Source organism: Echinops telfairi, unplaced genomic scaffold (assembly GCF_000313985.2).
Source record: "Echinops telfairi isolate 266 unplaced genomic scaffold, ASM31398v2 ScPeMD7_7;HRSCAF=31, whole genome shotgun sequence".
Lineage (NCBI taxonomy): Eukaryota > Metazoa > Chordata > Mammalia > Afrosoricida > Tenrecidae > Echinops > Echinops telfairi.
Genome location: NW_022103904.1, coordinates 2,070,814 through 2,085,196, shown reverse-complemented (window position 1 = coordinate 2,085,196; position 14,383 = coordinate 2,070,814). Strand labels below are relative to the sequence as shown.

The window sequence follows — 14,383 nt, the reverse complement described above, 5'->3', positions numbered from 1 at the left end:
TTGTTATTTTGTCATATCTTGCCCTGTCCGACATCTCCCTTCACCCACTTTTCAGTTGTCCGTCCCCCAGGGAGGAGGTCACATATAGTTCCTTATAATCGGTTCCCTCTTTCCAACCCACTCTCCCTCTACCCTCCCTGTTTCGCCACTCACACCACTGGTCCTGTAGGGGTCATCCGCCCTGGATTCCCAGTTCCCATCTGTACCAGTGTACATCCTCTGGTCTAGCCAGACTTGCATGGTAGAATTCGTGTCATGATAGTGGGAGCGGGGAGGAATAAAGCTCTTTCTTATACACAGCTGAGTTTCTCTGGATTTGTTTCTCTAGTCCACCCAGACTGACACAACAATATTTAAAATGTCCAGGGTAAAACCCAAAATTATTCAGCATACAAGGAACTGGGAAAATGTCAACTCACGTGGTGGTAGGGAGGTGGAGGTCGGGGTCAGAGTCAACAGATGCCAATGCCAGAATGACAGACATTAGAACTATCTGGCAGAAACTTAAAGCACTGTTATTAAAATTCTCCAGGAGGTAAGGACAAATGCTTTTGAAGTCAGTGGGAATATACGTTTGCAGCAAGGAAACAGAATTGATAAGGATGAACAAAATGAAAATTGAAGGAAGAGCAATAGAAATTACCCAAACCAAGAAACAGAAAGACATTTTAAGATAATAAACAGGGGCACGAGGACAGGTGAAACAGTGCCAAAACAGCCAGCATTTGTGCCAGAATTCCCAATGGAAAGGAGAAAGAATACAGTGCTGAGAAAAATATTTGTAGAAATAATGGCCAACAACTTCTCAAATTTTGTGAAAGAAAACAGTGAACCCCAACAAGAAATCCATGCCCATCCTCTCAATCATCAAGCTGCTGAAGACTACAAAGAAGAAGTCTGAAAGCATTCAGAGGGGGGTGGGGGAGAATAGTATATTACTTTCAGGGGATTGCAATTGTGATGGTTAGGGATTATCGCAACTAGACACTTTTGGGAAAGGGTAGGGGCAGAGCCCAAACCATATCTAGGTCACCTCCTTGGTGTCATCATCCTTTTTGTATGAGAGAGAAAGAGACTAAGCAGAGTCGAATCCTCTCTGGCCCTTCGCCTTCTGCTGGATCTTGTGTCCCGTTCCTCCATCTCCTGTTGCCTCGCCTGTGGAGCCCAGGAGCCATCGGTAAACTGCCAGCAATGGATTCATTCAGCTGACTTTGGATCTCTGCATCCACCAGCCTGTGCCCCTGCCGTCTCCACGTTGTCATCCTGCTTCCTCTTCATCAGCTCCCATGAGTCAGGAGAAGCCTGATTTGAACCGGACTCGACTTAACCTATTTCTACAACTTTGTAAGCCATTTATTGATATAAATTTCTTTTTATGTACCACACATACAGGTACCACTGATTTGGGTTCTCTCAGGAATCCAACCTACCACAACAATTTAAATGACAAGACAAATTCTCATCAGAAAATATTGTGATCACAAGAAAGCAGAACAATAGTTTTAAAGTGCTATATCCCATAAAAATATATTTCAGGAATAAAGGTTTTAAAAATTGACATGAGATATGCAATCTGTAATTGGCCTGACCTGCTTCACACACGTACTTCACTTGCAGGTGTCTGAGCTTGTGAACCTAGGTTCAGAGAAATCCTTCAGATTTTCATGGTTCCAGTAATTTCTTGGTTTACTTGAGTGGGGTGTCTCATAAATGAAGCACATCATCATCCTTTCCACAGACCTTCCTCTTATTAATAGGACTCAACCTATTTTAATGATATTTTACTGAGTTTTTGGTGAACATTTACACAGCAAGTTAGACTTTGATTTGACAAGTTCCGTACAAATTGTAACATTCGGAGACTTGAACGACATTAAACACAGTGCGTCAACATTCTCTTTCATTGCGTTCTGTTAGTTCCCATTCCAGTACTCTCGTTTGCCTCTCTAGTTTACTTTGGACACTTCTCAGGAGAGACCAGTCCTTGGTAAAGTCAATGGAAGGTCAAAAGAGGAAGACCCTTGTCGAGATGGATGGATTGGCCCAGTCGCTGCAACTACGGGCTGAGACATAACCACGGCGAGGATGGCCCAGGACTGGGTGGTTTGTTCTGTTGAGCATAGGGGTGGCTATGAGTCGGAACTGATTCCACAGTGTCTAACAACAATTGTTTACATTTGTTTTTCATCTTGTTTTTAGAAACCACTGACCTTTTGGCTTCATACTGATGATTTTTAAGAAGGGCGCCGATCTGAGAAATAATGTCCTTTCTGTTGTGTTTCTGTACTATGTCTGAGTGAGAACGATGAGGCGGTCTGTTCCTGTAAAGACTTACAGTCTCAGAAACCATAAGGAGAAATTCTATTCCCTTCTGCAGGGTTGTTCTGAGTTGGAATTAACTCAATGGCAATTGGCTTGGTTTGGTTTCTACTATTTCACTAATAGGTGATCTCAGGGGGGTGGTTAAGTTCAAGCTTTAAAGAGCATCTCAGATTGATAGTCTCAGGAGGTCCTCTCTTCTCTACTGTGCCAGTCTGTCTGGCTTTCTTAAAAAATAAGAATTTGAGCACTGCTCCAGGTTTCTCCACTTCTCTCTGGGACCAGGTATTGTGGCCCTTGTCAGAATGGTCAGTGGTCGTCGTCGAGTGCCATCTCTTCAAAGAGATGAGGTTGGTTTTTGAAGACTTGCTTCATTTTATACGTTTGGTGACCCTCTTGTTTTTTGCTCCTGGTTAAGTTGAGATCCATAGATGTGGCCTAGGCGGCTTGCCACCTGCAAGATTTTAAGACCTCAAACACTACCCACTTCACCGGGAAGCACATCATGATTTCTGTGACCCGATATTCCAATTGATTGTGTCATAAGACTATGCTCCTAAGTTTTCAAACCCAGAAACTAGTGTTGGCAGGTGTTTGGTTATGTCTTCAGTACATGTCATGTACCTGAACTCACATATCTACATTTATATGTATCTGGATCCCTGGTGGCATTATGGGTTAAGAGTTGGACTACTAATTGCAAGGCTGACAATTTGAAACCACTGGCCACGCTACAGGAGAAAGATGAGGTTTTCTACTCCTGTAAAATTGGGGATGAATTGGCAAGCTCTTATCTTAAGACTTCAGGAAAAGAAACACCTTCTTTTGTTTCCAGCTTCATAGCCCTCCTTCAGGGCTTCTTTGTGCCCCTAACTCTGTGTGTTTACTGTTTCTTTGATAGCTACAAGCTTGTCTCTTACTGATTTGTCCCCAGCATCTATTATAACACCTGTCCACAGTAGAGACTCAATACATAATGCCAAATTGATGTATTACTTCATTTATAAAAATATATCCTACTTCCACTTAGTTTTAAAGTGCCATTACTTTCCATGAGACATTTGAGACTGGGTGCTTATTCCAGGCTAGACTCTAAAAGTAAGAAACTCATTTAGAAGAAAAATAGTCTTATCAACTGATGTGAATGCACGGACTACTGAGGGCTGTAGTCAGCACTGATCCAACAGTGGAAACATAAGCTGAAATCCTAGAGAAAAACAATGCTGGCATCATGGGAGGATCTTCCCCACTTGCCATGCACCTTATAAGGCACTGGACAAGTTAAGACTCTGATAATTCTGTCCTGTATGGACCCTCTTCCTCCCATAACTAAGGACAGGCAGGCTCTCCATGGGACCACCTTAAAAGATATTTAATGTCACACTCCTTCAAGGTCAAACTTTTTCTTTTCCTCTGAACTATGATTACAGAGACCAGAGTACAGACCTCTTAAGGGTAGCGCCGGTTCTTGAAACATTTGCCTTGTTCTGCCATATCCTACAAGCCAGAGCTGGCTTGATTTCTTGCTTCCATCTCCCAGTCCCAATGGCTTCAGTAATGATTTCCTGTAACGTAGAAGCAGCAGGATCAGCCACTGGGGAGAGTTCTACATATGGGATGAGGAAGACAAGAGTTTGCCCAGGACAGGGTCCTGGTGTGGCTGGCAAAAGAAGATCAGAGCAAAAGGCAAAGGAAAAACGAAGAGAAAGTGAATGATGATTACAGAAATGAACGACGTAATCTCATAAACCGGAGATTTCCTAAAGGAAATGGTGGTAGTGGGAGGTGCAAGGACCGTGGAACAGAGAGAACGGGATGATAATACTCTGACCACCCTCTGGGAAAAGAACGGGCATTGGGGTAGAGTAGGGCAGGTCATTTCTCTCTCCTTGGGTGACTCTTGTGATTTGTCTGTCTGCTGTTGTTTTACATCAACCACAAATGGCTGCCATTGGCCCGTCATCCTTGCCCAGTGGGCAGTGAAAGAATCTAGGTGGTATGGGATGGGGCAGAGGGCTGCCAGGGTGGCATGCCATGAAAAGTTTTTATTTTCATTTCCTTCAAGCTCTGTGGGCGCCCATACCTCAAATCCCCCACTGCACTCCAGATAATGAGAAAAATTATTGGTCCAACCTGGTCCTTTAACCCCACCCCCCCACCCCCACTCATAGCTTGAGCTTTCATTAGCTTTCATTTCTCATTAAGAGAAAATTCAGAGAGTGAGAATTAAACACCTCTTGCTTTCTTATCTGACTGTAGTAGGAAGTTGAGGCTGGATGAATGAAGGGCCAGCTGCAGGAGACCACTGGCAACATGCTGCCACTGGGATCTCTCTCGTGCTTCCGTAAGACGACCGGGAGCAGTCTCACACCCGCACATACTTGGAACAATCTCCATGCTTTTCCCTCATTGATGTAAATGCAAGCAGGCAGCTTCCACAAAGAAAGATAAGAGATTTCACATCCAATTGGATTTTTCTCCTTTCAAGCAGGCTGGCCAGCCCCCAGGCTGGCGGGGCAAGTGCCTCTCCCAGAGCCGCTCACCCTCAAACACTGTGACCCCTGGGGCCTCAGCCCCTCTGCCTGAACCCGCCCCGACACCCAGCGCCACCGCCCCAGCCCCTCTCCCGAGGCCGTGGGCCAACTGGAAACAATAAAGCTTCCTTTTGCAGCAAAAGAATAAAAATTTAGAATAGCAACACTGGCACTTGGAGGACCATGGTGCGCCTACTCCACGCGATGGCATTTTCGGTCGCCTCCTATGTAAAGGCTGAACAATAAATAAGGAATACAGGAGATAAATTGATGGGTTTGCATCATGGCATTAGCAACGAATATTGAAAGTACCATGAACTGCCAGAAGAGGACGAATCTGTCTTTGAGGAAATACAGACAGAATGCTCCTAGCGAGCAGGAAAGGTGAGGTGTTGTCTCAAAGGGGCCGGTGCCTGCAAAAGGACACCATGCTGGTAAAGTAGAGGGTCAGGAAAAAGGAGGAAACTCACTCAGATGGACCGACACCGTGGCTGCCACAATGGACTTGAACTCCCACTGTGAGGATGGCACAGGTCCCAGCAGTGTTTTATTAAGTTGTACATACATCACGCCACTGCCATCAGAACAGGCCACTGTAATCGGAACTCGGCAGTACCTCACAACATATGTCAGGCACATGTAGGTGTTTAACAATGTTAACAAATGCGCATCTGCATACATGGTGAACCAGTGGACACGATGAATGGGTGTGTGCCTTGTGAAATGGCCTGACCTTGCACATGGAAGGGCCTTCATTTGTAGGTTTTTGTGCATTTTAATACTGTCATAGCTCACTCTAAAAAAGCAATATTCATCTACTTCATTAGTCAGGGTAGACTAGAGAAACAACTCCAGGGAGACTCGTGTGTAGGAGAGAGTTTTATATCAAAGGGTAATTGTATGTTAAGAAAACAGCCTACCCCAGTCCAGATCAAGTCCATAAATCTGATTTTAGTCCATATGTCCTATCCAGTCTATAAATTCCTCTTCAGCCTCATGCAGCATATGCGATGCTGAATGCAGGAAGAGCACAGGCCATTGGGTGGAAAGTCTTGTGGATCCAGTGGTGGTGGAAACGTCTCAGTACTTGCATGGGTCTCCACATGGCTCCTTCAACTCCAGGGCTCTGGCTCCATCATTGTAGCTCCATGTGGCTTGTCAACAGGAATGTCTCCCAGAAACAATGTGTGTCCCACCTCCATAGAGGAAGACAGGAGTTCCCAGAATCCTAGGAGACGGCCTTGCCCACACAGAGGTCTCATTGGCTATGACCTGATTGACAGACTAGATTCCACCTCTTCACTCAAGTTGACAGGAGATGACCTAACTGCCACAATCTTCTAAGCAAATTGTTACCATGAAGGTGATGGTCTGGACAACTTTTGATTGTCCAATCGTGCTTCTGTCATGACTTCAGCCCATCAGCTTTGCATTTTGATACTGTTCAATCGAACTCACTAACATTAATTGTTTTCTTAATTTTAATTACCCAGGTGCATCTTCCCAGAACCTGGAGAAATTTATAGAAAGGTAAGTGTTTAGAAGACAGATATGAGCAGTTTTCGTTGGGATTTTTTGTTTAAAAACTAACATGTATGCTCTCTACTGTTATCCCATAATCCGTTTTACTGAGCACTAATCCCTTTTTCATCACTGTCCAAACATAGAGATGTCACCTGTTGAGCCAATGACCATAGGAAGTGGTTAAGTTTGCATGTGCCCTTAAAAAGAGATCATAAAAAGCATACAAAGTAGATAAAACTTACATCTAACGGAATAACAAACAGAAAAAGAACAAGTCAGAGTTCTGTTTTATAAGTAAGAAAACAATTTGTGTTCACTTTGGGCTTAAAATTCAGAAGTGAGCCACTGGGAGAGTAAGGTGGAACTTTTGCCTTTTCAAAGTGTCAATGATCCATGACTATCAGCATGTCCTACTTATTTGGGCTCAAGTAACCTAGGTAACTCAAATGTCAAATGCTGTAGAAGATGCTAAGGAGATGTCAGGGTATCTATTTCCCAGGGGCTTTAATCTACTCTTCAGTTCTATACACCTAATGGGAGGGTATTGAAAGATTATTGGGAAGAAGGGGGAAACGGAAATGGTGATTGACTCCCAATGATAATAATGAAAAGACTGATTATCTACAATGAGGATGGTAACAGTTATGTGGACAGCCTGAGTGGTACTTACAAAGCTAGCTTCCATGATTTTGACATTTGGATTTCACCTTTGGCTTCACAGCTTGTCTAGGAACCAACTGTTGGACCAGCCGGCCATTGTGATATATGCCATGGTTGGGAATGATGTCTGCAACGAGTGAGTTCTGGAAAAAAGATTTTTAATCTTTGTCTCTGGGTTTCCCCAGTCTTACCTACACCAGTCCACACCAAGTCCACTTCCCGGTAGTAGCTTGCTATTGGTTGAAATGCCTCTGTCTTGGGAGCAAGTCTTAGCCACATGTGATATCTACAAACATGTGGATGTTCTTGAAACTACCTGACCCATCAAGTCACAAGTTTGATATCACCACACACAAGTGTGACATGATCAGTTATGAGTTGTATCAGAAAGAAAGAGGTTCCTATTAACCAAGAATTCAAGACTGAGAATCAAGATTAGTTTTTATAAGAAGACAAATAATGGTTACCCCTAAGGAACTCCTGCCTCACTCATATTCAGATGTACTTCCTTTGTGGTTAGGAACGCTTGTTGTTCTTGTTAGGCGTCGTGGAGTCTGTTCTGACTCATAACGGCCCTACGCACAACAGACCGAAACATGCCCTGTCCTGCTTCATCTTCACAATGGTCAAATCTTGGAGGCCATTGTGGCAGCCCCTATGTCAATCCATCTTGTTGAGGATCTTCTTGTTCACTGCCCCTCTACTTTACTAAGCACGATGTCCTACTCCAGGGATGGTCTCTCCTGGTATAACATGTCCAAAGTATGAGCATTCTGGCTTGTAAGACAGGTTTGTACATTTTTTCTCCATCTATACTTCAAATATTCTTTGCTAACAACACAAGTTAAATATATCGACTCTTCTCTGCTCTTCTTTATTCATTGTGCAGGTTTCACATGCATATGAGGTGATTCAAAATATCGCAGAGTGGGTCAGACGCACCTTAGTCCTCAAAGCAACATCTTTGCTCTTTAACACTTCTGAGATTTTCAGATTTGCCTCATGCAAGATGTTGTTCGACTTCTTTACTGCTGCTTTCACCGACATTGGCTATCGACCCAAAAGAATGGGTAGGCTTGTAGTATTTGGAAGAAGTTGCATATAACTCAAAGCCAATTGTGTTGTCCCTGTGGCCAAGAACAAGAAAGTCATTTCACTAGACTGCTAATATCAGCAGTCATTTCAGAATGTTGCATGTGCTCATGGGGACGTGATATTTGGGAGTTCTCTAAAAATCTGTGCATACTCCTGAGACCATGCTGCACATGTGAATACTATCTGATCTATGACCACGGCCAAAGAAGAGCATTGGGAACAACTTCCTCTTAGCCACTCCCCCATCACCATCTTTCAAAAGAGAACAGTGAGGCTCGGGACAGCCCCTTAGCCTGTTCAAAGTAGCATGATTGATTGATGTCAGAGATGAACTCCAATACAAGTGGCGCAAGAATTTGAGCCAGCTGCTCGTTCTCCCATCCTTTTTACAAGTCTATGCTAGAATCAAACTCACTGCCAACGGAGCGTGTTTCATGTCACAGATACCTCCAAGAAGGGCCCTGGAAGGCCCATCACCAAGGAGATCCCATCAGTGGAGCGAAGTCGGGGCAGGGGCATGCAAGGGGTGCTGCCGTGCCGGACACTTCCTTGGAACCTATGCATCCGGCGTGCCACCCCCCTTGCAGTCCCACGCCCACCAAGGCTCCCTGCTGGGGGGCACAGTCCCCTACCAGAACTCTCCAGTACACAGCTAACTGTCCCTACCGTGCCGGGTGACAAAATCCACACCGCTCTCTGTCTCCTTCCATGCCCACGGCAGCCCCGAGAGATAAACACAATTGTCTCCATTTTACAGGTGAGGAAACGGAGTTCAGGTGAAGGCGCTTTCGTGCAGAGCTACTGAAGCAGAACTGAGAGCCACACTAGAGTCTCTGGCTCTGAGTTCAGTGCTTTGTCTACAATCACATGGGCCTGACTTGCTTTCTTTCATTCGCTTTCTAAACATGCAAGGTAGCTTCAAAAACTTCATGGAAAATGGAATGCAAGGATAATGAGATCCCCCCACACACACACACACCTTTCTGAAGATCCCTGGTATGTTTGGGTCACCTACTGTGCCAGGTTTGGAGATACAGTGGCAAAGAGGCACCGCCCCTGACTTCAAAGAATTTATGGAAGGAGAAGCGTTGAGTTTCAGCCTTCTTACCTCCATCATAAAGCAGTACTCGCCTGCGGTCAGGCCACAGTGCCCTCCAGCCCCAGAACGAGCCAGAGAGGGGCAGAGAGCAATGCAAATATGCTGTGTACAGAGCACCTGCCCAAAGAGCCTCCCTTCCAGAGCCAAATGCCTGCAACTGGGTTTTTCCAGGAGATACCGCTTACCCAACGGTCCCTGAGGCCCAGCCTGCATTTCCTGTGTTCCAAAGAGCCAAAGGGCAGCAGGCCTCAGCCAGCACCCTGCCAGCCTCTCTTGGTGCCCGGGATCTGGGCAGAGAAGCAGCAGGCATTTGGGTGAACGAACAGGGCTGACAGTGTGGGACGTCCCTGCAGTGCCCACTTTGTGGCGTCCTGCAGAGGGGTTAGAAAAATAGAGACAGATGGTAGCTACACCTCCCCATCTGCCAGAATGCCAAGGTGGAGGAGATGGCCCACAATGCACCAAGTGAGCTCATAGAGAGCTGGAGCCAGCTCCGAGTTACATAAGAAGCCTCTCCTGGAACAAGTTTTGTACTACTGCTAAACTTTTTGTCTCGTCTTTTCACAGCGATAGAACTCACGCAGCTCTGTGCTTCTTCCTCAAGTGTTGATATCATTTTATTGGGGGCTCTTACGTATATTATAACAGTCCATACATCCATTATATTAAGCAGATATGTACACATATTGCCATCAACAATTTCAAAACACAATCTTTCTTCTTGAACCCCTTGATCTCAGTTCCTGTTTTTCCCAGTGATATCAATTCTTAACAGTTACTTACTGAAGGAATGAAGGCAGGGCAGAGCTCTCTTCTAGCTTCAGGAACTCAAGAAAAACTGATCATAGAAGGAGCCCGGTGGCATCGTGGTTACATATTGGGCTGCGATCTGTATGGTCAGCGTTTGGAACCCCCCAGCAGCTCCCCGGGAAAAAGACTAGGCTCTCTACTCCCATAAACAGCTACAGCCTCAGAAACCACAATGAGTCGCTGTGAGTCAGCATTGACTCAGTGACAGAGAGATCTGAGAGGGACCTCCCTTTTCTGGAGCCCCGGTGCCACTGTCGGGTAAACATTGGATTGCGTACTGAAAGGTTGGTGGTTCAAGCCCACCACCTACTCCTCAGGAGAATGATGAGGTTATCTGCTCCCTAAAAGATTTCCAGCCTGAAAGCCTGATAAGACAGTCGCTCTAAGTCAAAATCAACTCCATGGTAGTGGATGGCTTGGAGCCTGCCTTGTTGTCGCTGCAACTTCCTTCGGGTTATTATGTCCAAGCGTGATGTAATAGGAGCGATCGCCAAGGAGAAACACTGAGAAACAGGATGGATGTCGACTCCAGCAGCAGAAACACCGGGAAGTGAGGGCAGCAGTAAGAAGTGGGCGTGGTCTTCATCAATTTACACAGGTTGTCTAGGGGTGATGACAGACAGCCCCCGCTCAACACCCAACTCGTAATTGCTGGGCATGTGGTAGATGCATAGGAGCACAGAGCCTCGTTCTAGTTTTCACCGTGGACACTCACTCAGAAACTCACTGCCGTCCAGTTAATTTGGACTCATAGTGACCTCCAACAGAGTAGAATTGGTCCTGTGGATTTCCCATTATGAGAGTAGAAAGCCTCATCTTTCTCCCATGGAGTGGTTGTTGGTTTTGATCTGCTGACTTGGCGGTTAGCAGCCCAACACATAACCACTAGGCCCCAAGCCTCCAAAGTGGGCACAGAAATTGCTTATTGTACATTTTTCATCCCATGGAGAGAAACAGGACCATCTGAGGTGTCTGCCCCCAACCATTGCTTTTCTGCAATGAGAGTGGTTACGAGGGCACCAAGGGTAACAGATTAGTGCTACGTTAACATGAACCCTGCAAGGGGGCAGATAGGTCGTGGGCCCCAAGGAGCTCAGGCTGCTGAGAAGCTATCCATTCTCTCCATCCACATCACAGAGGGCCGCAGGGAGAGAATAGACAGGCTGGGGCTGCTCAGGGGAATCTCCCGCCAGCCCCCTCAGCATGAGTAACAAAGGAACGATAAGGAATTTCCTAGCCTCAACCCCTTCCAGCATGTTCCTGACCACATTCCCTTTAGCGGTACCAGGTTTGTCTGTGTGCAGAGTAGTGTGCACCCAGTGAACCTGCCACCTCTTCCCATTCGGTATCAAGGGTTCCCCTTCTCTGGGCAAGTTGGGAAATAATGTGCTTACAACTGATCAGCATGAAACAGATGTTTCTAGAAAATGAAAGCCAGGCCAGTAGTGAATGAGGTCTGAACACAAAACAACAATGTCTCGAGCTTTGAGCCGTAGTTTTCGGCAGAGGCTGTTTGCCCTCCTGCCTGAGATAGGGGAGATCTCTCTGGCATCGGGCAAGGTGCAATCTGGCCTGCAAGGGTAATGAAATGCCTGTGGCCAGCCCTGCACCCCAGTAATGAGGCTTATTTTGCATGATCAGACACAATTCATTAGGACAGGGACAGGCTTCTGAGACACTCCAAGGGGGGAGGCTGCTTCTGCCATCAGAGCCCAGCCATGTGCTCCCGGGATGTGTGAGAGGAGTTGGTTGGTGGTACTCACGTCTCTGTCGTGATTTTCCCTGAGGTCACCATCATCCCCCCAGACTGGGCTGCACATTTCTCCTCCCAAGCCCTCACCGCTCTGTCTGCAGGACGAGTGTGAGTCCTGTAGTGGGTGAACAGGGGTCCAGGGTGCTGGGGTGGACTGGCAGGGGGACCTGGCCACAGGCTCCAGAAGGCCAAGATAGAGAAGGACTGTGCCACTCTCTGCTACTTGGTCCATTCAGTGTCCGACTGACCTCAGACAAGTCCCAGGATATAGTGACCAAACAGGTTGGGGCTCCCAAACTGGCACAGATTGGAGTGGCTGGTGAGGGTGGGGGGAGACAAGATTTGATGTTCTTTCTCAAAATACCAATATTAATGTTGTCATTGTTAGGTGCCAAGGAGTCAGCCCAGTCCATGGTGACCCCACACACCGGGGATCAGACATTTGCATACAGTTCTCATTGGCTGGTTTCTGCAAGGAGATTCCCAGGCCTCTCCTCACTCTGTCTTTGTCTGCATGGAGCTCTGCAATAATAATTGCAAGGTCAACGGTTTCAAGCCACCAGTCACTCCATGGGAGAAAGATGAGGCTTTCTACTCTGTGGAGCAGTGGTTCTCAACCTTCCTAATGCCACGACCTCATGTGGTGGTGACCCCCCAACCATAAAATTATTTTTGTTCCTACTTCATAACTATAATTTTGCTACTGTTATGAATCGGGCAACCCCTGTGAACGGGTCGTTCGACCCCCCCAAAGGTTGAGAACCGCTGCTGTACAGGGTTACAGTCTTAGTAACTCACAGGGGCAGTTCTCCTGAGTCCCACACGGTCGCTATGAGTCCATATGATTCAGTAGCAGGGGTTTTGGTGAGCTTGGTCTTAGTTTGGAAGCACCACTGAAACCTGTTCAGCCACACACAAGCCCCCAAGGATAAACTGGTGAAGTGTTGGCCAGAAATGAACCCACGTCTCCCAAAGAAAGCCCACTGCCCTCAAGTCAACTCCAATTAGTGGTGTCTTAATAGGACAGAGTAGAACTGCTCCTGGGTGTTTTTGAGATGTTAACCTCTAAGTGAGCAGACAGCCTCTTCTTTCTCCCTCAGAGTGGACGGTAGGTTTGAACCACCAACCTTGTGATTAGCATCCAGAGCTCCTTGTCTCCCAAATAGAAGTTACATATTCTACTAACTGGGCTACCACTACACTTGCAGATGCTAAAGTCCTCCCCCTCCCAAAAAAAGGCTGGAGAAAAAAATCACACAGATCCAAAGGGCACTGAGAGTTTTTCAGGGACAGAAGTCAGAAGACATCATTCAGGGCACCCAGAAGAGAAACACTCACCACTGCCATTTAGACCCTCTGTGCTGGTTAATATTGCCAGACAACTGACAGTGCATGTGGACACGGATGACAGTGCATGGGGGTCAAGTCTGTAGCTGTACCTGACCGAGCAAAACTGGCGGAGAGTGTTCCGTTAGCAACACCAAGTCTTCCATTTTGACTCCACTTCATAAGAAGCTGTTTGATTATTGACACAAAGGGGAGACCCCGACAGAGCGTGTTCGGGGTGCCGTGACTGTATCTCACCCTAGAGACTGTATCGCCCAGAACCTCCTGTTCCGCTGACATCATCTAGTGGAAACAGCATGCCCAGCTGAAAAGTCCTGAGACCATCGTGCCAGTGGGAGCCTTTAAGAAGCTCCAGATGCACACTTGGGGAGCACGAGATGCTGCTTCTGGCCATACTGGCTGGACAGCCTTTTCTCCCTCCTCTGATAAAAGTCTCCCCATCGCCCTGTGTCTTCCAAAACCAAGTCTTTCTCCGTAAGACCAGAACCGCATCTGGTAACAATTGTATTTTCTTGATTTGAGGGGTGCCCTTCATAAATACAAACTTGTTTATCATGAGAGTGGTGCCTCTAACGACAAGAATCAGGATGATGACTCAATTGGGAGTTTGGGAGACTGAATTCATCTTGCCTTTCTGTGAACCTTCCAGAAACCCAAACACCACCGTGGAGTTGATTCTGGTTTCAAGTGATCCTCAAGGACAGGGTAAACCTGCCCCCCATGGTTTTCCAAGACTGTAACTCTTCTCAGGAGTAGAATGTCTCATTTTTCTCCTGAGAAGCAGCTGGTGATTTCGAACTGCTGACACTGTGATTAGCAGCCCAGTGCATAACCACTATGCCACTAGGGCTCCCGAAAGAGAAACTATGCTCAACATAATTGCTTTGATCCCAAGTATTGTGCCAGAAACACAACAACAACAACAACAATGAGGAGGCCAAGGCAAAAGTGGCGGGACAGTGTGTGCTAGCTCTTTCAGCCACAGCGGACAAGCTCTAAACACCTCGCTTGACATTCATTTCGCCCTGGTGGTCACACTTCAAACGCACAGTAAACATAAGCCCCAGTTACCTGGGCAGGTGTTCTTGGTCTGAATGAATCCACAAGGCAACTAAGATCCCCTTCACTCAGGGAGGTGGGGGGTGGGGGGGCGCCTGTGCGTATGCAAATCAAGCAAAACATCCCCACCTTCCTTTCCGCTGTAACAGAAATACCTTGAATAAGTGGCTTTAAGAACAGAAA

The 14,383-nt window shown here is 46.5% G+C and overlaps 1 protein-coding gene across 1 annotated transcript in view; it reads left to right on the top strand.

The window, feature by feature from the left end:
* AOAH (acyloxyacyl hydrolase) overlaps nucleotides 1-14,383 on the top strand; it is a 247,582-nt gene that overhangs the window by 206,145 nt on the left and 27,054 nt on the right. The window contains exons 13-14 of the mRNA XM_013005992.2: nucleotides 6,347-6,383; nucleotides 7,099-7,173. Of these exons, the coding sequence (XP_012861446.2) occupies nucleotides 6,347-6,383; nucleotides 7,099-7,173 (112 nt within the window). The remainder of the gene's footprint in view (nucleotides 1-6,346; nucleotides 6,384-7,098; nucleotides 7,174-14,383) is intronic.